The 27,607-nt window shown below is 39.5% G+C and overlaps 1 protein-coding gene across 9 annotated transcripts in view; it reads right to left on the reverse strand.

Annotated features, from left to right (window-relative positions):
* The window catches only part of PLEKHA1 (pleckstrin homology domain containing A1), a 57,717-nt gene extending 32,706 nt beyond the window's left edge, over positions 1-25,011 (reverse strand). For 2 of the 9 annotated variants that reach the window (XM_059901054.1, XM_059901057.1), the window contains exons 1-2: positions 24,728-25,008; positions 11,149-11,309 (exon numbers count right to left, since the gene is read on the reverse strand). In XM_059901054.1, the coding sequence (XP_059757037.1) occupies positions 11,149-11,289 (141 nt within the window). In that variant the 5' untranslated portion in view covers positions 11,290-11,309; positions 24,728-25,008. Of the gene's footprint in view, positions 1-11,148; positions 11,310-23,515; positions 23,581-24,727 lie in introns of those variants that run through there. The other 7 variants (XM_059901053.1, XM_059901052.1, XM_059901051.1 and 4 more) reach the window with 6 other exon arrangements.
* Between the last annotated feature and the right edge of the window lie 2,596 nt (positions 25,012-27,607).

The following is a 27,607-nucleotide window of genomic DNA, read 5'->3' on the forward strand; positions in this document are numbered from 1 at the left end:
AAAAAGGCTGTGTTGGGCCATAATATAGAGTCATATAGGGCTGAAGAAAGAAACAGCAGTTTAGGAACTTCAACTAAGAACCTAATTATAGAGGACATAAATAAGAAACAAAAGTAGCAAGGAATATATACTGTTAAGGATTTGAAAACATTAAAGAAAGCTTTGTGAGCAGTTCTGTAATCAAACTGTGTTTTAATTAATATATCTTTTTTTCCCCTATTTTTTTTAAATTAATTAATTTATTTATTTATTTTTGGCTGTGTTGGGTCTTCGTTTCTGTGCAAGGGCTTTCTCTAGTTGTGGCAAGCGGGGGCCACTCTTCATCGCAGTGTGTGGGCCTCTCACTATCGCGGCCTCTCTTGTTGCAGAGCACAGGCTCCAGACGCGCAGGCTCAGTAGTTGTGGCTCATGGGCCCAGTTGCTCCACGGCATGTGGGATCTTCCCAGACCAGGGCTCGAACCCGTGTCCCCTGCATTGGCAGGCAGATTCTCAACCACTGTGCCACCAGGGAAGACCTAATTAATATATCTTATAACAAACTGGATGGATTATATAAAGGCGGAAGATGGAGGTGGGAAAATCAGATAAAAGAATCTGGAAAAAAGTAATAAATATAAACGTAAAGACTGATAGATTTCAAAAGTAAAAGTAAAACGATCTTGATTTTGAAAGTTTCCTCCACTGTAGATTAAGAATCAACCTTCTGGGACCTTCAAGAGGGCAGAGGAGTAAGACGTGGAGATCACCTTTCTCCCCACAAATACATCAAAAATACATCTATAGGTGGAACAACAACTACAGAATACCAACTGAATGCTAGCAGAAGACCTCAGACTTCCCAAAAGGCAAGAAACTCCCCACGTACCTGGGTAGAGTAAAAGAAAAAAGAAAAAACAGAGACAAAAGAATAGGGATGGGACCTGCACCTCTGGGAAGGAGCTGTGAAGGAGGAAAAGTTTCCACACATTAAGAAGCCCCTTCACTGGCAGAGATGGGGGTGGGAGGGGGGTGGGCAGGGGGGAAGCTTCAGAGCCACGGAGGAGAGCACAGCAACAGGGGTGTAGAGGGCAAAGCGGAGAGATTCCCGCACAGAGGATCACTGCCGACCAGCACTCACCAGCCCGAGAGGCTTGTCTGCTCACCCGCCGGGGCAGGTCGGGGCTGGGAGCTGAGGCTCGGGCTTCGGAGGTCGGATCCCAGAGAGAGGACTGGGGTTGGCTGTGTGAACATAGCCTGAAGGGGGCTAGTGTGCCACAGCTAGCCGGGAGGGAGTCCGGGAAAAAGTCTGGACCTGCCTAAGAGGCAAGAGACCATTGTTTCAGGGTGTGTGAGGAGAGGGGAATCCTTCCCTGTCTGCCCACAGAAGGCAGAGCACCGCCTTAACGAGCTCCAGAGACAGGCGCGAGCCACGGCTATCAGCTCAGACCCCAGAGACAGGCGTGAAACGCTAATGCTGCTGCTGCAGCCCCAGGAACCCTGTGTGCAAGCACAGGTCACTATCCACGCCCACGCTCAGGAGCCTTTGCAGCCCGCCACTGCCAGAGTCCCAAGATCCAGGGACAACTTCCCTGGGAGAACACACAGCGCACCTCAGGCTGTTGCAACGTCACGCCAGCCTCTGCCGCCGCAGGCTCGTCCCATGTTCCAACTGTAACTACCGCACCCCTCCTTCCCCCTGGCCTGAATGAGCCAGAGCCCCCTAATCAGCTGCTGCTTTAACCCCGTCCTGTCTGGGTAGGAATAGAAGGCTGAGGGCAACCTACACGCAGAGGTGGGGACAAAACCAAAGCTGAACCTCAGGAGCTGTGCGAACAAAGAAGAGAAAGGGAAATTTCTCCGTGCAGCCTCAGGAGCAGCGGATTAAATCCCCACAATCAACCTGAGGCACCCTGCATCTGTGGAATACCTGAATAGACAACAAATCAAGCCAAAATTGAGGCAGTGGACTTTGGAAGCAACTGTAGACGTGGGGTTTGAGGTCTACGACTGACTTGTTTCTGATTTTTACGTTTATCTTAGTATAGTTTTTAGTGTTTATTATCATTGGTGGATTTGTTTATTGGTTTGGTTGCTCTCTTTTTTTTTATTACTTTTATATTTTAATAATTTTTTTTAATTTTAATTATTTTATTTATTTACTTACTTACTTTTTTTCTCCCTTTTCTTCTGAGCCGTGTGGCTGACACAGTCTTGGTGCTCTGGCCTGGTGTCAGGCCTGAGCCTCTGAGGCGGCAGAGCCAAGTTCAGGACATTGGACCACCAGAGACCTCCCGGCCCCATGTAATATCAATCAGCGAGAGCTCTCCCAGAGATCTCCATCTCAACGCTAAAACCCAGCTCCACCCAACGGCCAGCAAGCTCCAGTGCTGGACACCCCATGCCAAACAACCAGCAAGCCAGGAACACAACCCCACCCATTAGCAGAAAGGCTGCCTAAAATCATACTAAGTTCACAGATACCCCAAAACACACCAATGGACGTAGCCCTGCCCACCAGAAAGTCAAGATCCAGCCCCACCCACCAGAACATAGGTACCAGTCCCCTCCACCAGGAAACCTACACAACCCTGAACCAACCTTACCCACTGGGGGCAGACACTAAAAACAACGGGAACTATGAACCTGCAGCCTGCGAAAAGGAGACCTCAAACACAGTAAGTTAAGCAAAATGAGAAGGCAGAGAAATACACAGCAGATGAAGGACCAAGATAAAAACCCACCAGACCAAACAAATGAAGATGAAATAGGCAGTCTACCCGGAAAAGATTTCAGAGTAATGATAGTGAAGATGATCCAAAATCTTGGAAATAGAATGGAGAAATTCAAGAAACGTTTAAGAAGGACCTAGAAGAACTAAAGAGCAAACAAACAATGCTGAACAACACAATAAATGAAATTAAAAATTCTCTAGAAGGAATCAATAGCAGAATAACTGAGGCAGAAGAACGGATAAGTGACCTGGAAGATAAAATAGTGGAAATAACTACCACAGAGCAGAATAAAGAAAAAAGAATGAAAAGAATTGAGGACAGTCTCAGAGACCTCTGGGACAACACTAAATGCACCAACATTTGAATTATAGGGGTCCCAGAAGAAGAAGAGAAAAAGAAAGGGTCTGAGAAAATATTTGAAGACATTATAGTTGTAAACTTCCTTAACATGGGAAAGGAAACAGTCAATCAAGTCCAGGAAGCGCAGAGAGTCCCATACAGGATAAATCCAAGGAGAAACACACCAAGACACATATTAATCAAACTATCAAAAATTAAATACAAAGAAAAAATATTAAAAGCAGCAAGGGAAAAGCAACAAATAACATACAAGGGAACCCCATAAGGTTAACAGCTGATCTTTCAGCAGAAACTCTGCAAGCCAGAAGGGAGCGGCAGGACATATTTAAAGCGATGAAAGCAAAAAACCTACAACCAAGATTACTCGACCCAGCAAGGATCTCATTCAGATTCGACGGAGAAATTAAAACCTTTACAGACAAGCAAAAGTTAAGGGACTTCAGCACCACCAAACCAGCTTTACAACAAATGCTAAAGGAACTTCTCTAGACAGGAAACACAAGAGAAGGTAAACACCTACAAAAACAAACCCAAAACAATTGAGAAAATGGTAATAGGAACATACAAATCGATAATTACCTTAAATGTAAATGGATTAAATGCTCCAACCAAAAGACACAGACTGGCTGAATGGATACGAAAACAAGACCCGTATATACCCTGTCTACAAGAGACCCACTTCAGACCTAGGGACACATACAGACTGAAAGTGAGGGGATGGAAAAAGGTATTCCATGCAAATGGAAATCAAAAGAAAGCTGGAGTAGCAATTCTCATATCAGACAAAATAGACTTTAAAATAAAGACCATTACAAGAGACAAAGAAGGACACTACATAATGATCAAGGGATCAATCCAAGAAGAAGATATAACAACTGTAAATATTTATGCACCCAACATAGGAGCACCTCAATACATAAGGCAAATGCTAACAGCCATAAAAGGGGAAATCAACAGTAACACAACAGTAGGGGACTTTAATACCGCACTTTCACCAATGGACAGATCATCCGAAATGAAAATAAATAAGGAAACACAGGCTTTAAATGACACATTAGACAAGATGGACTCAATTGATATTTATAGGACATTCCATCCAAAAACAACAGAACACACTTTCTTCTCAAGTGCTCATGGAACATTCTCCAGGATAGATCATATCTTGGGTCACAAATCAAGCCTTGGTAAATTTAAGAAAATTGAAATCATATCAAGTATCTTTTCTGACCACAACGCTATGAGACTACATATCAATCACAGGGAAAAAAACTGTAAAAAATACAAACACATGGAGGCTAAACAATACACTACTAAATAACCAAGAGATCATGGAAGAAATCAAAGAGGAAATCAAAAAATACCTAGAAACAAATGACAATGAAAACATGACGACCCAAAACCTATGGGATGCAGCAAAAGCAGTTCTAAGAGGGAAGTTTACAGCAATACAATCCTACCTCAAGAAACAAGAAACATCTCCAATAAACAACCTAACCTTACACCTAAAGCAATTAGAGAAAGAAGAACAAACCCCGCCCCAAAGGTAGCAGAAGGAAAGAAATCATAAAGATCAGGTCAGAAATAAATGAAAAAAATGAAGGAAACAATAGCAAGGATCAATAAAACTAAAAGCTGGTTCTTTAAGAAGATAAACAAAATTGAAACCAGTAGCCAGACTCATCAAGAAAAAAAGGGAGAAGACTCAAATCAACAGAATTAGAAATGAAAAAGGAGAAGTAACAACTGATGCTGCAGAAATACAAAGAATCATGAGAGATTACTACAAACAACTATATATGCCCATAAATCAGACAACCTGGAAGAAATGGACAAATTCTTAGAAAAGCACAACCTTCCAAGACTGAACCAGGAAGACATAGAAAATATAAACAGACCAGTCACAACCACTGAAATTGAAACTGTGATTAAAAATCTTCCAACAAACAAAAAGCCCAGGACCAGATGGCTTCACAGGCGAATTCTAGCAAACAGAGAACAGCTAACACCTATCCTTCTCAAACTCTTCCAAAATATAGCAGAGGGAGGAACACTCCCAAACTCACTCTGTGAGACCACCATCACCCTGATAGTAAAACCAGACAAAGATGTCACAAAAAAAGAAAACTACAGACCAATACCACTGATGAACATAGATGCAAAAATCCTCAACAAAACACTAGAAAAGAGAAACCAACAGCACATTAAAAGGATCATACACCATGATCAAGTGGGGTTTATCCCAGGAATGCAAGAACTCTTCAGTATACACAAATCAATCAATGTGATACACCATATTAACAAACTGAAGGATAAAAACCATATGATCATCTCAATAGATGCAGAAAAAGCTTTCGACAAAATTCAACACCCATTTATGATAAAAACCCTCCAGAAAGTAGGCACAGAGGGAACTTACCTCAACATAATAAAGGCCATATATGACAAACCCACAGCCAACATCATTCTCAATGGTGAAAAACTGAAACCATTTCCTCTAAAATCAGGAACAAGACAAGGATACCCACCCTCACCACTATTATTCAACAAAGTTTTAGAAGTTTTAGCCACAGAAATCAGAAAAGAAAAATAAATAAAAGGAACCCAAATCGGAAAAGAAGAAGTAAAGCTGTCACTGTTTGCAGATGACATGATACTATACATAGAGAATCCTAAAGATGCTACCAGAAAACTACCAGAGCTAATCAATGAATTTGGCAAAGTAGCAGAACACAAAATTAATGCACAGAAATCTCTTGCATTCCTATATACTAATGATGAAAAATCTGAAAGAGAAATTAAGGAAACACTCCCATTTACCACTGCAACAAAAAGAATAAAATACCTAGGAATAAACCTACCTAAGGAGACAAAAGACCTGTATGCAGAAAACTATAAGAAACTGATGAAAGAAATTAAAGATGATACAAACAGATGGAGAGATATACCAAGTTCTTGGATTGGAAGAATCGACATGGTGAAAATGACTATACTACCCAAAGCAATCTACAGATTCAATGCAATCCCTATCAAACTACCAATGGCATTTTTCACAGAACTAGAACAAAAAATCGCACAATTTGTATGGAAACACAAAAGACCCCGAATAGCCAAAGCAATCTTGAGAAAGAAAAATGGAGCTGGAGGCATCAGGCTCCCTGACTTCAGACTATACTACAAAACTACAGTAATCAAGACAGTATGGTACTGGCACAAAAACAGAAATACAGATCAATGGAACACGATAGAAAGTCCAGAGATAAACCCACGCACATATGGTCACCTTATCTTTGATAAAGGAGGCAAGAGTATACAATGGAGAAAAGGCAGCCTCTTCAATAAGTGGTGCTGGGAAAACTGGACAGCTACATGTAAAAGAATGAAATTAGAACACTCCCTCACACCATACACAAAAATAAACTCAAAATGGATTAAAGACCTAAATATAAGGCCAGACACTATAAAACCCTTAGAGGGTAACGTAGGCGGAACACTCTATGACATAAATCACAGCAAGATATTTTTTGATCCACCTCCTAGAGTAATGGAAATAAAAACAAAAATAAACAAATGGGACCTAATGAAACTTAAAAGCTTTTGCACAGCAAAGGAAACCATAAACAAGACGAAAAGATAACCCTCAGAATGGGAGAAAATATTTGCAAATGAAGCAAATGACAAAGGATTAATCTCCAAAATATACAAGCAGCACATGCAGCTCAATATCAAAAAAAACAAACAACCCAATCTAAAAATGGGCAGAAGACCTAAATACACATTTCCACAAAGAAGATATGCAGATTGCCAACAAACACATGAAGGATGTTCAGCATCACTAATCATTAGAGAAATGCAAATCAAAACTACAATGAGGTATCACCTCACACCGGCAGAATGGCCATTATCAAAAAATCTACAAACAATAAGTGCTGGAGAGGGTGTGGAGAAAAGGGAACCCTCCTCTGGAGCCCATGCACCACAGCTAGAGAGAAGCCCAGATGTGGCAACAAAAGATCCCACGTGCTGCAACAAAGATCCCGCATGCCGCATCTAAGACCCCAATGCAGCCACATAAATAAATAAATATTAAAAAAAAAATCTATGGGCTTGTTCTCAGGAATGATTAGGAGGTACCTTTCTCAAACCTCTGTAAGCTTAGCAGAAACAGTTAATTCTATGGAAACCTAGACATTTAAAAGACTTAGGATTCCCAAACATGAACTGATTATTGTTTACAGGGACAGGTCTTTTCAAAACCTGTAGTTTCTATGTAAACTACAACTCTATTACGTTCTGCTTTAAACTACAGACTATGTACAAGCTTCCAAATTTAAATCTACATAAATATGTATATAAAATAAAATTATAATTTTTAATGTATACCTTTAAATGGTTGTGTTTTTATATAAAATGTTTTATGTTTAAGGTTTTTTTTTTTAATTTTGGATAAGAAAATGAAATGTTAAAATATCTTCAAGATCTCCTAACCACTACCAAAGTGATTTTTTTTCAAACACTGCTATCCTTCCATTCAAAATCATTATTTTTCTTTTAAGTCCTCCATAAGTCTATTATTTGAACTAGCTGAATACAGCTCTAATCCCGTGTGTGAGGAAGAGAAATGAGCAACTATGTCATCACTGCATGACATAAAGGGTCACAGATTAAATAGTGGCACAGTACAAAGAAATATAAGTAGCTGGGAGATAAAATGATATTCAAAATACCTAGTTTCTACGAACTGATACGATTACTGCCAAGTTCAACCAGAAAAAATGTGGGTTTCAAAATTTGTTACTTGACAATGAACAAGAAATAATAAACCAATATGACATTTGAGATAAAAAGGGAAAGAAACCATTTGTTCTCATGAGTTCCTGTACTCATTTTGCCAAAATACTCTTTCAAGTTTTCTCAAATTCACTTCCTAATAAAGCTACTTAGTCATTAATTCTCCACTACTTCTCATTCCCTCAACAAAATACAGAAAGCCCCGGGACTTCCCTGGTGGCGCAGTGGTTAAGAATCCACCTGCCAATGCAGGGGACACGGGTTTGAGCCCTGGTCCGGGAAGATCCCACATGCCGCTGAGCAACTAAGCCTGTGTGCCACAACTACTGAGCCTGTGCTCTAGAGCCCGCGAGCCACAACTGCTGAGCCCATGTGCCACAACTACTGAAGCCTGAGCACCTAGAGCCCATGCTCCACGCAAGAGAAGCCACCGCAATGAGAAGCCCACTCACCGCAACAAAGAGTAGCCCCTGCCCGCCGCAACTAGAGAAAGCCTGAGTGCAGCAACGAAGACCCAACACAGCCAAAAATAAATTAAAAATAAATAAATAAATAAATTTATTTTTAAAAAAAACAACACAGAAAGCCCCAAATTGATCCCTAGTAATACACTACAATGGATTTTGAAACCAATGGTTAGTGGTAAAGAAAGCAGTGATCAGAGGAAGAACGGCTCCCTAAGGACAGGTGAGCCAAACTAATTTCTTTCATTATCAGGGTTACTATGATCAGTAAAAGCAGTGTTACAGCACGTAACATAGCAACCAGATTGAATCATATGAAACTGCCATTTTTTAGTAGATCAAAATGGTGGTATATTGGCAATTTCATGTGGTTCAACCACAATAATCTTATCAAGACATTTTACTAAAGTTTTCATGAAGAGATGTCCCTTAATACATTTTAAAGTGACACAAAGGTGGTATTGATGGCTAATACACTGGACGGTAGAATGCAGACTGTAAAAGATTCTTATCAGTTGGAATGAAGAGATAAAATTATTAAGAACTGAATAAAAAGACAGATTTAAAATGCTATACTACATTCAAAAACACTAATGGGCTAATTACACCACAGAAATCTGGCTTTAAAAGAGTTCATGTGAAAAAGATCTAGCTGAGTCCAAACTTTAACATATACCCTCCCTGCTATAGCCAAAGTGAACTATTTTCCAAATACACTACAGGGTTTCTTACTTTGATTTCTTGCCCATGCTATTCTTTGAGCACCAGAATACCCACTTCTCCACCTCTTGGCCAAAATCATACCCATTCTTCTAGATCAATTTCAAATGTTACCACCTCTGTTAAGACTTTCACTCCCTCTGTTAGCTATAATCACATCTTCCCTCTGAAATCCAAGTTTATGGTTCCTTCAGTGTAATAAACATATTCTATTTTGTACTTTTCTTCTTTTTAGCTCTAAGTGGGAAGTACTGACAAAAGGAGAAATTCTAAGGAGAAGACTATTATATATAAAGACAGAAAAACAATCAAGGAGTTGTAAATAAAATTCAGGAGAAACTATATACGAGTCAGCCAGATCTTAAGAAGACAAATGAGGGAGAGCTCACAGGCAGGACTGAGCAATGGTTTGCATGGGGGAGGAAAACCGAAACTGGAATCTAATAAACTGTAATCAGAGGGAGTCAAGGGGGGCTAAGTTACTTTCCACCTTGGGAAAAGGAGTTTGGGAAGGGATTGTGCCACAGATAAAGGGATGGGTAGTAAAAGGGAGGAACTGGATTTATGTTTTAAAAAGAGGAAAAAGAAGGTAAACATGAACTTTTGATTTCTGCTGACTTGTTGCTTCTCCCAGTGACTCTGGTCAAGTAAATAAAGGTATTAATCATGCAGTTGCATGGACAGGTTACTATCACCCAAGAAAGCTGGTCACGCCCAGAGATAAGGGAGTAAAATAGGGTGTCAATAAGCTCAATAAGGATAAGGAGAGAGAAAAGACAGTTCCTAGCAAAGAAAGTCTCATACAAAGTCAGCACTCAAATAATATAAACTGAATTAAAATACAAATTCTCTTCCAAAATTTGAAAGGCTGCATGTGGATCAAGGACTAAATTTATAGAGAATCAGAGGGCAAAAGTAGGTCAATAAGGAGAAGATCCAAGGAGAGGATGAGGGGATGTTTGCTTCCTGACTGGACTTGCTTTTCACAAAGTCCTGCTGGGGGTTACTCAGTACCCTGTGGCCTTCAAGGGTATTGCCAACTGATTACTTTTTCAACTGTCTAGTATTTATCCTAGTTGTTTTTTTTCCTTTTTTATTTTATTTAATTTTTTTACTGAAATACGGTTGATTTACGATGTTGTGTTAATTTCCGCTGCATACTTATATGCCATATACACACATATACATGCATATTCTTTTTTATATTCTTTTCCATTATGGTTTATCTCAGGATATTGAATATAGTTCCTTACAACTCAAATTCTATATGAACAAATATAAATGCATTAGCATATATTTATTTTGTCTAACCTAAAATCAGTATTGGGGAGAAAAGAATACCAGACCAGTTGTTAGGGGATCTGGTTCCTGCTCTGTGAAACAGAATGGAACCTCCTACCAGTCCCTGCTCCTCCTCAACTTTTCATTCCTCACCTGCACAGGTCGTCCACTAGACCAAATCAGCTTAGAAGTTTGCTAGGGACTCATCTCTTGCTTTGCACATGCTTCCTTGCAACATACTTCTCAATTTGAATAAAGAGTTTCACAGGTAGAGAAAATTTAAAACTACTCAACAGATGATCTCTAATCCAAGGCCACTCACAGATCTTAAAACTGGGATTCTAATTTTTAATATATGACATTTACCTCCAATAATTTGCAAAGCAACAATAAAATCAAATTCACGAGTGGCCAACACTCAAGTCTGACACTACAAGATAAAAGGACTATACATGTGCAAGAGTGTCAACTCGTTTAAGTAGTTTATTTACCAAAAGATAGTAGTCTCTATCTTAGAGACAGTATCTTAAATTTAAACGATTCAAAAATTTTCTACCAGAGTTAAGAGTTGTCCCTCCCAAGGAAGGGAAAACATAAATACATGCATAAATTTGTATCAAATAAACTGAGTTTCATCTTCTGAAATTTATTTAACACAGTAGGCGTTGGGGGTACAGGGCAAGGAGAATATAGTCAGTAGAAATAAATCTAAACATATTTTGTTTAGAAGACAAATCCTAACACCTCCATAGTATATCAAATACTTTCATAATTAAAACTCTTGTATGCTGTTGAAGAGGTAACCCTTTGGATTTTTACAAACCTGTGGATTATCCATGTACCATACAAAACTATCTTCTCTGGTATCCAGTATGAAGTACCTCCTAAGAAATTTCCCACTGTTTTCATTTTCTTCAATGTCTAGAAAACCACAAATGCGATTCTGACGATCCACATAAGGCATTTCTGTGCTTGAACATTACACTGTAAAATAAAAACATTAACAGTAAGTACTTCTCAGTGGACTTCAAGCATAAAATGTGCTATGGTATGGTTTATTCAACAAAGAGCCTACTTTCCAACATGAGGTGGCGGCTGGTTAATGTGAATACATAAATCATGGGCAAAAATCACTTGAAATTAAGCTTATTGTGAGTGGTTACCATATGCAGCTGTACAGAACTGATGCGGACAAAGGACAGCTATTCATGTCAGCTGAATAATTTACTTAACTTCTCACTATGAGTAGGCATCATCATCCCCATTTCACAGGTAAGAAATGTAACACTGAGAAGGGCAAGTGCCTTTCCAAGATTAGTGAACTAGCAGGTCAAAACATGAACCCAGATTCTTGGACTCCAGAGCTTATATCTTAATGTTTACATCATCCTGTCACTCTAAAACCCTTGGTATTATTAAAACCAAAATGAATCAAAATAAAGTAAGCTAACATCATGAAAAGAGAGATAAGCAGGTATTATGTGCCCCCGAATGGAAGACACAAACATCACCAATAAAGAGCATATAACAACAACAACAAAAAAAGGTTTATCTCAATCTGATCAAGTTTCTAGATTTCCCTAAGTCCAGCTTCCAGTTCACAGGAAACAAAGAACACAGAAGAACATATTAAACTTCACCACAGGTATTCAATCAGCAAAAGTGGACCGTGGGAAACATCAGGACCAAAAGCCCAGTTTCTTCAGCAAATAAATTACTACAGGAAAAAAAAAAAAAAAGGAGAGAGAGAGAAAGAGAAGTCACAGATTAAAGGAGACTTCAGAGGCATATCATATTCTGATTCTGAAGGACTGAAATTTTTGTTATGTTCATTAAAGTTAAAAACCATGGCTTGGATAAAAAGCAGTGTTTCCATCCATTTTTCTCTAAAAACTGTAGATATGTGATTCCCTCCTGATGCGATGCAAATCTGCAGACTATTCCTACTCCAAAGGTACTTCTACAGCCAGCGCCAACATCTTTTGGCAGGTTGAATTATTTACGTAACTGTTTTTTCGTTTAACTCACGGTGAAAATTCAATTAGAATACACCCTGATATACTGCTTATCTGAATCACTACTCTGTATGCAGCCAGAGAAATGGTGAAACACGCCAAAAAGTTTTCTTTAATTAATTAATTTATTTATTTATTTATTTTTGGCTGCATTGGTTCTTCATTGCTGCACATGGGCTTTCTCTAATTGCAGCGTGCAGGGGCCGCTCTTCATTGCGGTGCGCAGGCTTCTCACTGCAGTGGCTTCTCGTTGCGGAGCACGGCTCTACGTGCGTGAGCTTCAGTAGTTGTGGCATGCAGGCTCAGTAGTTGTGGCTCGCGGGCTCTAGAGCACAGGCTCAGTAGTTGTGGTGCACGGGCTTAGCTCCGCGGAATGTGGGATCTTCCCGCACCAGGGATCGAACCCATGTCCCCTGCATTCGCAGGTGGATTCTTAACCACTGCACCACCAAGAAAGTCCCCCAAAAAGTTTTAAACAAAATTATAAATTAAGTTTGTACATGTGTGTTATTACAGATCTGGCACTTGGAGATAATTTTTTAATGAACTTACCCAAAGTTCTAAAAAATTTCTAAAATGTAATCAAAACTTGGAAAAGTAATACACTATACTAACACATACTGCAGGTAAAAACTGTCAACTTGTGTGGTATGTCATAAGGAAAGACACAGGCCAAAGGAATAGAATTGAGAGCCCAGAGACAAACCCATACATCTATGGCTAACTGACTTTCAACGACAGTGCCAACATCATGCAATAGGGAAAGAATAGCCTCTTTAACAAACGGTAATGGGACAACTGGAGAGCCACGTGCTGAAGAATTAAACTGGACCACTATCTTACACCATATACAAAAAGTAACTCAAAATGAATTAATCTAAATATAAGAGCTAGAACTATAAAACTTCAAGAAAACGTAGAGGAAACTCTTCATGGCCATGGAGTTGGCAATGAATTCTTAGATGTGACACTGAAAGCACAAACAACAAAAGAAAAAATAAGACAAATTGGACTTCATAAAAATTAAAAACTTTTTTGCATCAAAGGACATCAAGAAAATGAAACAACAACCTACAGAATGGGAGGAAATATTTGCAAATAAGGGTCTAATATCCAGAATATACAAATAACTCCTACAACTCAACAACGAAAAAACAAACCCAATTAAAAAATGGACAAAGGACTTGAAAAGACATTTCTCAAAGAAGATAAAACAAATGGCCAACCAGAACACAAAAAGTTGCCCAGTATTATTTGTCATTAGGGAAATGTAATCCAAAACCACAGTGAGATACCACTTCACACTCACCTGGATGGATATAATTAAGAGAGGAAAATAATAAGTATAGGCAAGGATGTGTAGAAATTGGAACCCACCTACATTGCTGGTGGGAATGTAAAATGGTACAACAGCTGTGTAAAACAGTTTGGTGGTTCTTCAAAAGTTAAACATAGAATTACCATATGACTCAGCATGTCCACTCCTAGGTATATATCCAAAAGAACTGAAAACAGGTACTCAAACACTTACACGTGAACGTTCATAGCAGCACTATTCACAACAGCCAAAAACTGTAAACAACCCATATGTCCATCAACAGGTAAATGTACATACATACAATGGAATATTACCCAGATACAGAAAGGAATGAACTACTGATACAATATATCCAATCAAAATTCCAAGATATTTTATAAAAACTGACAAGGTGGTTCTATTATATATACTGAAATGCAAATAACCTAGAAAAGCTAAAAGCTAAATCTATTTCCTAAAGAACAGACTGACATTACTTGATTTCAAGACTTACAACAGAGCTACAGCAATAAAGACAGTGTAGGAATAAAGACAGTGTAGGATTGGTGAAAAGATATAATAAATCAATGGGACAGAACAGCATCCAGAAACAGACCCATACATATACTGTTAATTTTCAACAAAGATGTCAAAGCAATTCCAAATATAGTCTTTCAACAAATGGTGCTGGAAAAATTAACTATGCATGTGGAAAAAAATTAACTTGAAATGGATCAGAAACCTAATGTACAGTTAAGCTTCTGGAAAAAAATATATATATACATATACACACACACACATGTATATATACTGATATATTCTTTTAAAGACATTTATATATACACATAAATAAAGTCTTCATGACTTTAGGGGTAGACAAAGATTTCTTAGATAAGACACAAAGAGCCTAAACCATATAATGGTTGATATAATGGACTTAATCAAAATTAAAAACTGCTCTTTGAAAGACACCAATAAGAAATCAAAAGATGAGCCACAGAACAGGAGAAAATATTCAGTATACATATATCTATCAAATAACTGATATCCAAAAATAGGCAAGGAATTATTACAATTCAATAAGACAAACAACCAAATAGGAAAATAGGCAAAAAAATGTGAACAGACAAGTCAACAAAGAAGATATAGTTTTTTAAAAATAATAAAAAAGAAAGAAAAAGGAAGACATACAAAAAATAAATAAGCACATAAAGATGCTCATCATTAGTCAGGAAGATGATACAAATAAAAACTGTGAGATATCACTACATACCTACTAGAATGGCTAAAACAAAAACAAACAAATAAAACCCTGACAATACCAAATGCTGGCAAGGATGTGAAACAAATGACCAGTCTCTCATATTGCTGGTGGGAATGCAAAACGGCACAGTAACTTGGGAAGACAGTTTGGCAGTTTCTTAGAAAGTTAAACGTACCCTTAACAATATGACCCAGCAATGCCACTCCTAGGTATTTATCCAAGTGAATTGAAAACTTATGTTTATACAAAACCTATATGCAAATGTTTAAAGCAACATTATTCATAATTGGCAAAAAGCAGAAACAAACCAAATGTCCTTTAACTGGTAAATGAAGAAACTGTGGTACATCCAATACAATGGAGTACTACTTAGCAAGATAAAGGAACAAAGTATTGATACACACAATATGGGTATTTTGTTAAGTGAAAAAAGCCAGACCAAACGGCTATAGGGACAGAGAACAGATCAGTGAGAGGGACTGACTTCAAAGGGTAGTTTATGGAGTGATGGAACTGTTCTGTATCTTGATTGTAATCGGATACACAACTATGCATTTATCAAAAATAGGCTCAAATACCACACAGAGTAAGCTGTATTGCATACAAATTTAAAAAAAACAAAAACAAAAACAAAAACTACAGTGATAAAAAACAGATCAGAGTTGCTAGGGCTTGCGATAGAAGAACAAGAGAGAACAACAACAAAAGAGAGAAAGAACAAGAGAGACATTTTTTTTGGCAACATAGCTATTGCATATCCTGATTGTGGTAGAGCTTATATAATTACATGTATCTGTCAAAACTCATAGAACTATACACTAAAAGAGATAAAATTTACTGTATGTAAAATTATACCTCAATAATGCCAAATTTCTTTTTTAAAAGATGCCATATATACTCACCAGAATGGCTAAAATTAAAACAGATTGACAACACCAAATGTTATCAAAGGTGTGGTGCCTCCAGAATTTATGTACTGTTGATGGGAATGTAAGATGGTACAATCACTATGGGAAAAGTTCTGGCAATAAAACCAAACATACACCTACCCTATGACCCAGCCATTCTATTCCTAAGTATTTACTCAAGAGAAATGAAAACATATATTCATGCAAAGACTAATTCACAACTATTAGTAGCAGCTTTATTCATAATAGCTACAAACTAGAAACAACCCAAATGTCCTTTATCAAAAGGTGAATAGATAAATAAAATGTAGTATGTTTATACAATGGAATAGCAGTCTACAATATAAAGGAACTCCTACTGCATGCAACAATATGGCCAAAACTCATCAAACTGTAAACTTTAAATGGATACAGTTTATTGTATGTAATTTAAACTCGAAAAAGTTTTAAAAATCCAGCAGAATAAAAAATTCATTAATAAATTTGACTACAAATAACTTTTTAAAAAATATTTTGCATGGCAAATCCTGATCAGCAAGTCAAAACCAGTAGAAAATACTTGCAGCTTATATTACAAAGGGTTAATCTCCCTAACATTTAAAGAGTCTGCAAAAAATGTCAAGGGAAATATATCAAAAACTTCAATAGAAAAGTGGGCAAAAGACATGAACATTCTACAGAAAAAGACATAAAAATGACCCTCAAACATATTGAGACGCTCAACTTCACTCATGATAAGAAAATCCCAAAATGACATATGATACAGTAGGCACTGCTACCGACACCACAAAAAAAAAAAGACAACCAGACTTCATGTGTCTCCTTGTGGAATTTATACCATCTATAAAACATTTATGAAAAAAAAAATGTACAAATACCTGAATCTAGATCTAACTACCAATTTATAGGAAATAGAGAAGACAGAGAAAGAACACATTAAACTATATCACAGAGATTCAAATAGCAAAATTCAAACTATAATTAGTTTCTCAGGACAAACAACATGGCTTCTTCAGAAACAAATTCCAAGGGAGCAGGGAGAAAGGAACTGGAGGAAGAACGTATAAGTTAAAAGACCTGAAAAAGACATAATCACAACATGTGGGCCTTATTTAAATCTTGTTAACAACAACACTGAGTTATCTAAGGAAATTGAAAATTTGAATACTGCCTCATGATATTAAGGAAACAGATATATATTTTTTCAGCGTGGTGATGGTATTGCGGTTATGTTACTAAGAAAATGAATCCTCATCATTTAGAGGTATGTATTCATACAGAGGCAAAACATTATCTGAATACTCTGGAAGGAGGGCTGGATGAAGGAGGGATGGCCTGGGTGGGCAGTTGTCGGGGCTAGATGATGGGTACTGTAGTTATACAATCCTGTCTACTTCTGTGGAAGTTCACAATTCTTCATTACAAAGAGAAAGGTTAATAAGAACTTTTTTTCATGAGAAAAGTTCAAAAAAATCTATACTACACAGGGATACCATTTCTCATCTATGAGACTGGCAAAAATTCAAAAATTTGACAACCTACAATACTAGTAAGGCTGTAAGAAAACAGTAACTCTCTTATACTGCTGGTGGGAATGCAGAACGGTAAGACCCTACTGAGATGAATCTGGCACTATTTAACATGTGCATTTACCCTATGACCAGCAATCCTACTTGCTACTGTAATTCTGAAACAACTTTATGTAAATGATAGTACTTCAGGTGCATAATAGGACAATGTAAACATACTGATGCTATGATTATATTTAAAGTAAAATAAAACAAATTTTGTTATTAGGAACCTAGATTTTCACAGTAAGAGAAAAAAGTACAAATACAAAACAAAAGGAACAATTCTATACAATGCATCTGAATTAGAGTTAGTATGAACTCATGATCTTTGAAAATATGATAGTAATAGAAAATCATCACTTTGCAATTCCAATATAATCACTGATTTAAGCAAGAGTCTTCAATGAATACTAATACCACTAGAAAACAGGTTGTTAGGAAACAGAATATTCAGTCTCAAAATTTCACCCCAGTGTTCTTACCAATTACAAAGAGGAAAATGTACGTATATGTATCTTCACAGCGGTGACATCTTACAGCCCCCACCTTTACCAAATGATTTAGCATCTAATGAATCTAGAAGCCAGGGACTAACGGATATCACTTCTCTCTAAATAGACCACACACTATATGATTCCACTGATCTGAAATATCCAGAATGAGCAAATCTATGAACACAAAAAGTAGATTAGTAGTTGCCTAGGAGTATGGGGGATGGGAGGGAATGAAGAGTTGCCTAGAGATGGGAGGGTACAGGGTTTCTCTTTAAGGTGATAAAAATACTCTAAAACTGACTGTGATAACAGTTGCACAGTTCTGCAAATATATTAAAAACCACTGAATTGCACACTTTGAGTGAATTATTCCTTAACCAAGCTGTTTAAAAAAAAAAAAAAAGAATTATAATTGTTTTTTATCTTTCATTCCAGAGCACATCAGAAACCTTAAAAAACATTTCCTCTCCCAGACCTCTGACTGTTGTAGTGTCCCAGGGGATGGTCCACGGACCTCTTCTCTATTTACACTCAGTCTCTTGGTGAGCTCACTCATTCACATGGGTCTAAATACTGCTATCTCCAGCCCTGGACGCTCTGCTGGACTCCAGACTCAGGTATACAACTGCCAACTCTACGGATCTACTTACTTACCTAACAGGCCTCTCACACTTAGCAAACTGAGCCCAGATATACCCCCTCAGCAATCTGTTCCCCTCTGTCCTTCCCATCTCAGTAAACAGTCAGTCACTCCCTTCTTCCAGCTGTTCAGGCAAAATCTGGAGTCACACTTGATCAAGACTTCTTTCTCTCATTCCATGTCCAGTCCATAAGCAAATCCTACTGGCTCCACCTTCTAAATATATCCAGAATCCCACCATTTGCATTGCTGCCACTCTGGTCCAAGCCACCGTCACCTCTTAGCTGGATTACTGCACGGGCTTCCCTGCCCCCTTCACTCCATTTTCAATACAGCTGTCAGAGTGATCTCATTAAAACATATGTTCGAGTGTTTATTCAATATCTGCCAAGCAAATATTTAAAATTAATTTAATCCTTATAACAACAATTTTACAGATGAGAAAACCAAAGCACAGAAGATTTTAAAAATAACTTGTCCAAGGTCACATGATTAGGAAGTGGCAGAGCCAGGATCCAAACCAGGGTAATCTGGCTCTAAAGCCCATGCTCTCCAGTACTATAAAATGTCACTCTGCTCAAATCTCTTCAACTTTGGCTGCTTATTAAAATTACCTGGGAGTTTTCTGAAAATCCTGATGCCTAGATTAGAGCATCCAGACCAACTAAATCAGAAACTCTGGAGATGGGATCTAAGCATCAGTACATTTTTAAAGCTCCCCCAATAATTCCCACATTCAGCCAAGGTTAAGAACCACTGTTTTAATGCAACCCCATCTCATTCAAAGTAAAAACCAAAGCTCTTACAAAGACATACAGGCTTCACCTACCCCCCACCCCAACCTGTCCCAGTTCCCCCGCTTGATTACTCACCTAGCCACTGACGACGACTACACTAGACAAGCTCCCCACTCGGAGCCTTTTAACTCAAATGTCACTTTCTCAGGGAAGCCTTCTTGACGTCCCATCTAAAACTGCAAATGCTCCAAACTGTCCTGCCACTTCCCATCTCCTTTCCCCACTTCATTTTTCTCCTTAGTATTTATTGCTAACAAACAATATCATTTACTTATTTACCTATTTCTTGTCTGTTTCCCCACACTGGAATGTAGGCTCCATGAGAGCAGGGATTTTTTTTCTATTTACTATTGTTTCTCCAATGCCTAAGACAGTGGCTGGAACATGGAAGGGACTCAGTAACAATTTGTTGAATGAAAAATTAAGGGACCCATAATTATTGCATCAAATATTAATGTTTAAGTTTCCAGACAGAAAGCCGCTTTTGCCTCATCTGATGAGAAATGGCCTAGCAAACGATTTAATCGACTGGTTTGCTTAGATGATGGAAGGAAAAAGGTTCGATACTATATTGCTGTTTGGATTTATACTTTCAGTAAAGCTAGTATGAGGTAAGAACAGATAAAACTGTGTAATTAAAACCTCCACAAAATCTATCCTTCAGCTTTACCTGTGCTCTAAGGGGGCAGTTAGATCATACAAACATTCATAAATTAACACACACAGTTAACACTTCATCAGTCAGGAACCATGAAGTAAGTCAAAAAAATAAAAACAAAACAAAAATCAGAAAGAGACAAAAGAAAAAGAAAAATTAAATTCTGCACAGTGAGACTTCATTAGGCCCACAGGACTTCACTACTGAAGTCCTGATTAGACGCTGAATGAGACTAGTCTTGTCCCAAAATTGTCAACAAACACAAAGCTTAAGATATACAGACATCAAGGATCAAACATCTGTGGAGTCTGGCCCCAACACCCCACACACACCTCAGGGCTAGGGTACTCTAACCAACGTCTTACCGTCATTCCACTCTACACGAGCAGCTGACAGAAGAGAGGGGAAAAAACGACAAGTATTCCAAGTGTTCAGGGAGAAGGAAGGTGATGGTCACCCAAAAGCAGTGGTAGGGGGCCCCAAGAGAATCATTCACCAAGATCAGAAGTGCCTACAAGAAGGAGAAATTGTCACCTCTTTCTCCAGTTCAATGTCTGCTTATGAAGCAGACTGAGTGACTGACCCTGTGCCTATTTGAGCAAGGGGGACAAAGAGAATTGATGAGAAATGGCAGGGCACAGAAAGGGAGCAGACTTAAGCAGGCTGCAGGCCACCATTTGACAGCAAAAGGAAGTAAGTTTCCAGTGGATTAAGTGTAAATTACAGAAGGTAGCTGGACTTGAGCTGTTTTGCTGTTATCAAAAAATCTGGCTGCAGAGAGAAACCCACCTTACCCCCAAACATTCATAGGAACCAGCAAGTAGACTGAGAGGACAGAAATGAGGAGGAGGGAGTGTAGGTTGGTAAAGGTTTACCCACAGCAAATTTCATATCCAGGGACTGCACAGTGGGGAGTCTCCCTGCAAGATCTCACCAAAAATTCCAGTTTGGAAGCCTACCACTAGACATTAATGGCTCGCCACTGTTAATCAAGAAAAGGCTTTAATAACAACAGGTAAGAAATAGTTGCCTCTTCTAACTAGTCTCTGTTCAAATACATCCACAAAGAGGGAAAAGAAAGAGGTATCCAGGGAGCATACCACAATCCCTCCCCACTCCAAGTGCTTCAGGGAATAAGTGGCCAGATACTGGGTTAAATGAGGAGTGGAGCTTTAATAGGAGATTGAAGGTTTAAACTGAAATAGATTAGACTGGAGCTTTTAATCGCTGTAAATGATAGAAAAGCTACCATTTGTCCATGAAATCATGAGGAAGCAGGGAGAGGGAAGATCCAACAAAGCATAGTTGAAAGCAGTCAATGTTGAAAAATATAACTGTCTTAAGTTTGTTCTCACCAAGCTCAGACTGCTCAATAACCTGACGACATACGGAACAGCATTACTGCCCTCAGTAATGAGAGGAACGCCTGATGTGGAAATTCCCATGGGGGATTTACTGTACCCAGCAAGATGCTACATTACAAGTCCTCTGAGACCACTTCCAGTTCTAAGTGCCTGTGATTGTCCTTTCTTCAAGAAGAGGTTAAACTGAATCCAGAATCCAGATTTCAAGGGTTAAACTATTAAAGTCTAGGCTACTCGAAGGAGTAAACCCACAACTTTCTGAAGAATAAAATTATCAGACTGATAAGTCTGATAAGGGTTCCATGTAGGAAAAAGTATTTAAGACTTCAATATTTTTAAGACTCTAAAGACTTAAGTGTTAAAAAAATATCCTAAATGACTTTGATTTTTCTTTTACATTCAACAGAAATTCCAGTTCAAAGAATGTTTATGATTTAAAATCCTCAAAATACCATCTTCCTGAATCAAAGCAATTCAACTAATCAGAGGCTTACCAAAATAAACAGCAAGCACATGTTTGCTTAAATATCTTCTAGGAATTACAAACTCACGTGTTCTTTATCATACAGCAACTACTGGGAAAAAATATCACTCAGAGTTCAAATGGTTTAATGTCACTCATTAAGTGTAACAAAATCCTATTGCTGCAACAAATACCAACAATTTTTATTTTTAAATTAAAAAAATTCCATACATTTATGTTTCTAAAAATAATTAAGCATTGCAGACAAGCATCTAAAGCTACCGAAAGTTTCTACCCTAAGAACTCTTTTCTGATACCCGTCAATAAATTTCCAAATGCTAGGTACTTACAAATGGTCAAAAGAATTAAAACTAAATGTTAATATTTATCTCCTAATAAAGCCATTTTATTGTGTCATTGCAGATCTAAATGAGAGAATCACCTTGAAATTTAAAATCAAATTTTAATATTATCAAAAGTAAAACGCTCAAGCATGTGAAAAAGTAATAAAGCTGAGGTAGTTACTGCTATAGAACTTGAAATTTTCTGTCTAATAAAGGCAGAGTGTGAGTAACTACTGTCACATCTGAATAATTAACTACATTTTATTCAGAAAACTATTTATCTTCCTCATTCTTAAATGACAGTTATTTAAACAAGAACAATTATTTAACATCAAACAGTACTTCAATGTCAAAGCCCGACTTAAATTATGCTAATAAATTACTTCATGGATTTCATTCTGGATTACAAATTATCATCAGTAGAAGTAACTGTGGGTTTTGCAGTAGGAATGTATGAACTTTCAGGCTTAAATAAAAGTCTTTTTTTTAAAGCTGCATTAAATGTTTTTTGAGAAAAAGCCCTATAAAAATATAAAATGTTTCCATCTTTCCCAAGTTATTCTCCTAGGAGTTTTCAATATCACAACCTATATATTAACAACCGACATGTGAGTATTGCCCACAGTGACTTTTTAAAGAAAATAACTCTATGCTATTCTTAATGTCCTTAAACAATTCTAAAACGGTCCTTCCGGCTTATGAACTCATGGCAGTTTCCTAACAATTGTATACTTATCCTGTTTTACTGTCTCTCCTAGTCTATGACAAACTCACATTTACACACCACCTCTTTCCTATTTTGCTACATTGCTAAAACTAGGGGGGAGGGGGATACAAACCTGCTACTTCCCCCCCTTTCTCAAAAGCAACAATAAAAATACTAATTAACAAGATAAAATGAGGCATGAAGCAGTTTCAATACATATAAATCACATATCCTTAACGTCACCAAGTTATCCTCTGCTTACCACAAAGGACAAATGCATGGCCATATCCTTTGATACAGGTACACTCTTCAAGAGAATCCTGTCAATGGATACACTGCAGGGTTTACAGCGCTATAAAATAAATTAACTATTAACTCAAATTCTGCTAAGCTTCAATACTCTTGTTTAAATACATAAATATTCTAAAATGTAATTTCCCCTGGGAAGACATGGCCAAGTTAAGGATTTAAACTAACTCTACCTGGGGAAATATCTTTTGCCACAAATGTGTTAATATGAAATTTTGAGTATGAAAAGCAATAGGCTTTTTAGTCAGAATGAACCTTACTATTTTTCAAATAACAATTCTTCAAGTTCTTCTGTGAAAAAAACATTTAGTTTTACAAAATGATTTTTTCAAGTTTTTCTCTGAATCATATAAAGCTTACCCCAATTTTGCTGTAGAGAGTTTCAATGGCATTAAACTAACATAGAAACTGTGTAAGTTGAGTGCCTGGGGGGAAATAAAGCAGACAGATCAGTAGTTCTTGGATAAAAGACTATGGTATAAACCGCATAGTGCGCTATTGGTTCCAGTCGTTAAGCACACAGGAAATAAGATTTTCTAGCTAAAAAAACGAATTGACAAACGGAAACGACTCCGTTACAGCAAAGAAAATCTTATCAAAACCAACAACGATCAATCATAAAACAAGAAAACAAGCATTATAGGATTGTAAGGTGAAATCGGAGGGGGAAAAAAATGGCCCAAATTGCCTGACTATATCTTCTATAAGCTCCTCTTGGACCTGCCCCCAACAGAGCGATCGAGTTTTCATTATTTAGGTGCCCAGCCGGGGGCAAATGCTCTGCTGTTGGGCACAGCATAACTAGAATTCTACCAAAGGCAGTAAACACGACTTTCATTATGACAACACTTTCCCCTCTGATGGACTATCCAGGAGAGTCAATAGAAAGCATCTGAAATAAACCACAAACCACTCAGCACAGTCCCAAAGCGGTGAGACTGGCAGCTGGCCTCTAAGCTTAAAGACCTGGGTTCTGGTCGCCTCCTTGGTCCTACCTGCGTGACCCTGGACAAGTCACTTCCAACTTTCGCACTGGTCACTGCACCATTAAGGTGCGAGGGTAAAGCACTAATACTGCAGGATGCTAGGGCACAGGGCGGAGTCGACTTCTGACTCGGCGAGTCCTAAAGTGAAAGCGCATTAAAATAATACAAGACGATGCCCTAGGCAGCTGAGCCCCCGTGAGCTCAGCCCTGAAGTCGAGCCATTCGACAGGCGTCGCCCGCCAGGAATCCCCCGACAGCTGGCCGGCCGCGCGTCCGGGAGGACGGCGCGACGGTACTTTTTAGCAGAGCCACCGCACGGCTCCTCGGCGACGGCGACCGCCGCCGGGCTCCCCACCCTCCTCGGCCGGACGCCGCCGAGGACCGAGGTCAGGAAAACAATAAAGGAAGGAGCCGCGGGAAGACGCCGCCGCCGCCCCCTCCCGCCACCCAGAACTCGGCGCGCGCAGGTGAGCCGGCCCCGCGGCCTCTACCAGGTGCAGCCGCGCGGGCCGACCCGCCAGGAGAGAGGCCTCGGGGGCGCAGCCCGGAACCCCGCGCCCCCCACTGCCCGCGGGCCCGCACTTACCAGCGCCCGCCGGTCCCTCGAGCCTCCCAGCTCGCTTCAGCCGGCGCCGCGCTCCCGGAGCCCGGCCCCGCTCACCCCGCCCCGGCGCGGCCGCGCTCCTCACGCCGAACTTCACGGCGGCCCTCGCCCCGGAGCACCGGCGCCGCCGCGGCCCCTGGTCCCACAGGCACCGAGCTGCCGGGAGCGGCGCCCACGACGGCCCACCCGTGCACTGCGCACGCGTGCCCGCGCTGCCTCAGCCCCCAGACGGCGGCAGAGATTCCAGAGCGGGCACTCCCAACCCGAGGAGACTACAAGTCCCGGCAGGCCCCGCGCGGGTCCAGGAGGCGTGGCGGGCCGGGTTAGGGGGCGTCTTCCTGGTTCAGGGGCGGCGACCTCGGGCGCGTCTGGGGGAACCGCGCGCGGAGCGCTGGGCCCTTGCGCTGCGGTGCATCCTGGGATTCGTAGTTTTCGAGGACCACGGGGCTTGGCTCGGGGTTGGAACTCGGGGTTCTCTTGTGTCACCGCCTAGAACTTCCAGGCACAGGGATCTTTAAAAATAGCCTTCATTCGTTTGCAGATAATTTGTTTGCAAGCTGTCCCATAATCAGTCCAGGAAGTATAAATTCACAGGCTGCTGTGTGACCTGGGGAAAAACACTCTACAGCTCTTCGCGCCAATTCTTCTAACAATTTCTCTCTCCCTAGAACTGTATCTGCACCTCCTACTTAATAGGACACGAGGCTTAGAGAAACTTAAAGAATGATTAGTCGGTATTCGATTAGTCGAAAGGCTGGCACATAAATATGTATTATCATGAATATTTACTCATAAATATTTAACCTGTTTGTTGAGCACGTACCATGCCAAATCCCGTTAAGAGGCACTAGACACACACTTGAGAACAAGATAGATGCCGTCCTGACCTCATGGAGTCTGCAGTCTGTAGTGGGAGCTAGTCCTTAAACTAGCAAGATAAATACAGATTTTAATGCAATGGAGAAACTAAGCAAGTTAAAGAGATAGTGGGGGAGGAGGGGCTCTTTAGAGAGGGTCGTCAGGGAAGGCAGTCTGACGAAGTGATTTTTGAGCTGAAGCCTGAAAAAAAGAATCATTCAGGTACGCAAAGAGCTGGGAAAGGACTATATGCCACGAGTTGGACAGTGCATGGCGCACACTAGGCTCGCAATAAATATTTGTTCCGTTTGTGTCCTTCTTCCTTTCCTTCTCCAACAAAATCTTTAGGAACACCTTTCAGAACATCCTTCCTATGCAAAGATGTACAGGAGACAAATCAATGTCCAGCAGCAGGACAGGCTGTACGTGTACAGCTGCTAGGACAGAAAACACAAGGTAAATGCCTACGAGCCTGGCGACATGGCTGGAACCTTGACTACTTAACCCCTTCTTTATTTGTGAACTGGTCAAAAGTCTCAGCACTCAGGCTGGCCTCCTGACTCGCTTCTGTTTATGAGGTAGAGAATCGGATTTGGAGTTTGCCTCCATTAGGATTCTAAAGGAAGCTTAGATATTATATCATCAAAATCAGAGGTGGAGTGAAAAGCAGCCCTAGACTTACCTGTGGACACTTACCTTTGTGACCTTAGGCAGAGGGTGACACTTTACCTTTCTGATGCTCAGTGACCTCAACCGCTCACCTTACAGAATGTTCTCAGAGTCTGATAAGCTGAAAGAGAGGAAAACGCTCTCCAGCCTGCGTGGAATGCTCCCGCCCCGGCTCTTTCAGACTGCTTGTCTTCAACATTTCCAGGATGATTGTTCTGTTATCTTTTGAGAAACCTTAGCTGTGTAGCCCTGCTGACAACTGTCTTCCCGAGGCCTCATTTCCTCATCTTTACAATGCTTGAAAGGATTTGGCCTCATCATAGTTTATAAACTGGCCAGAGCTGTTTCCTTTTGTCCACACAGTGGGTTTTATTTTTAACTGAATGTGAGGCTAACAGTTAAAAATAGGGAGATTTCACATAAAAACCCAGGTGTCACCTGCCTGATCTCTCTGGATATTTGAGCTTGTTGTCCCTGGCTAGGGGGTCTAGAAGGGTCTCCAGCTCCAGAACCCTAGAAGATTCTAGATGGGATATTTGGGACATATTTAAACTTAAAAAAAAAAAATCCTTGTTTATCTGAAATTCAAATTCAAACTTAACGTCTTATATTTGATCTGAAAACCCTAGCTCAGAGATCAGACCACTGAAGCAGAGAGCTCTCACTCCCTCCAGATGGGACCCAGAGGGAATCTTTCTCCTGAGTGTTATTATCATTAGACATTACTGACTGAGTGGTTTTAAATTATTCCTTTGCTCTTTTTGCCTAACAAGCCCCAAAGGTTGTTTGACATTGACAGTCACATTTACAGACAATGAGGAAAGCCAGAGAAGTGACTCAAGTTGCCCAAGGACCAAAAAACCAAACAAACAAACAGAAAACGGCAAGATGGATGAGAGAAACCACTGGCCTCTGACTTGAGGAGGAGCTTGGCTAGCATTAGACAGGTGAGTTGAGAAAAACCAAACAAACAAACAAACAAACAGAAACAGAAAAAAGAAAAAACAAACAGAACAAAACAAAAAAACACTCTCTGCTTTTCCTCTGGTCTTTTTTTGGATGGAGAAGTTTATTACATAACAGTGCTTTCAGTGTTATTTTTTTTTTAAAAAGTATGTGGAATATTCCCTTATTGAAATTACAGTCTGGGAGCAAACCAAGAACATTCAGGACCCACAGACAGCTTTGAGGAATGCTGGACTATTCCATGGATACTTGTCATCTGAAGAAAAGGGAGAGGAGGACTCTGAATTCAAGAATCTGCAGTTTACCTTTAAAACATCCTTGTCATCACCATCATCCTGCCTTGCATGTGCAAAGCACTTGTATGTTTCC

This window comes from Balaenoptera ricei, chromosome 16 (assembly GCF_028023285.1).
Source record: "Balaenoptera ricei isolate mBalRic1 chromosome 16, mBalRic1.hap2, whole genome shotgun sequence".
Lineage (NCBI taxonomy): Eukaryota > Metazoa > Chordata > Mammalia > Artiodactyla > Balaenopteridae > Balaenoptera > Balaenoptera ricei.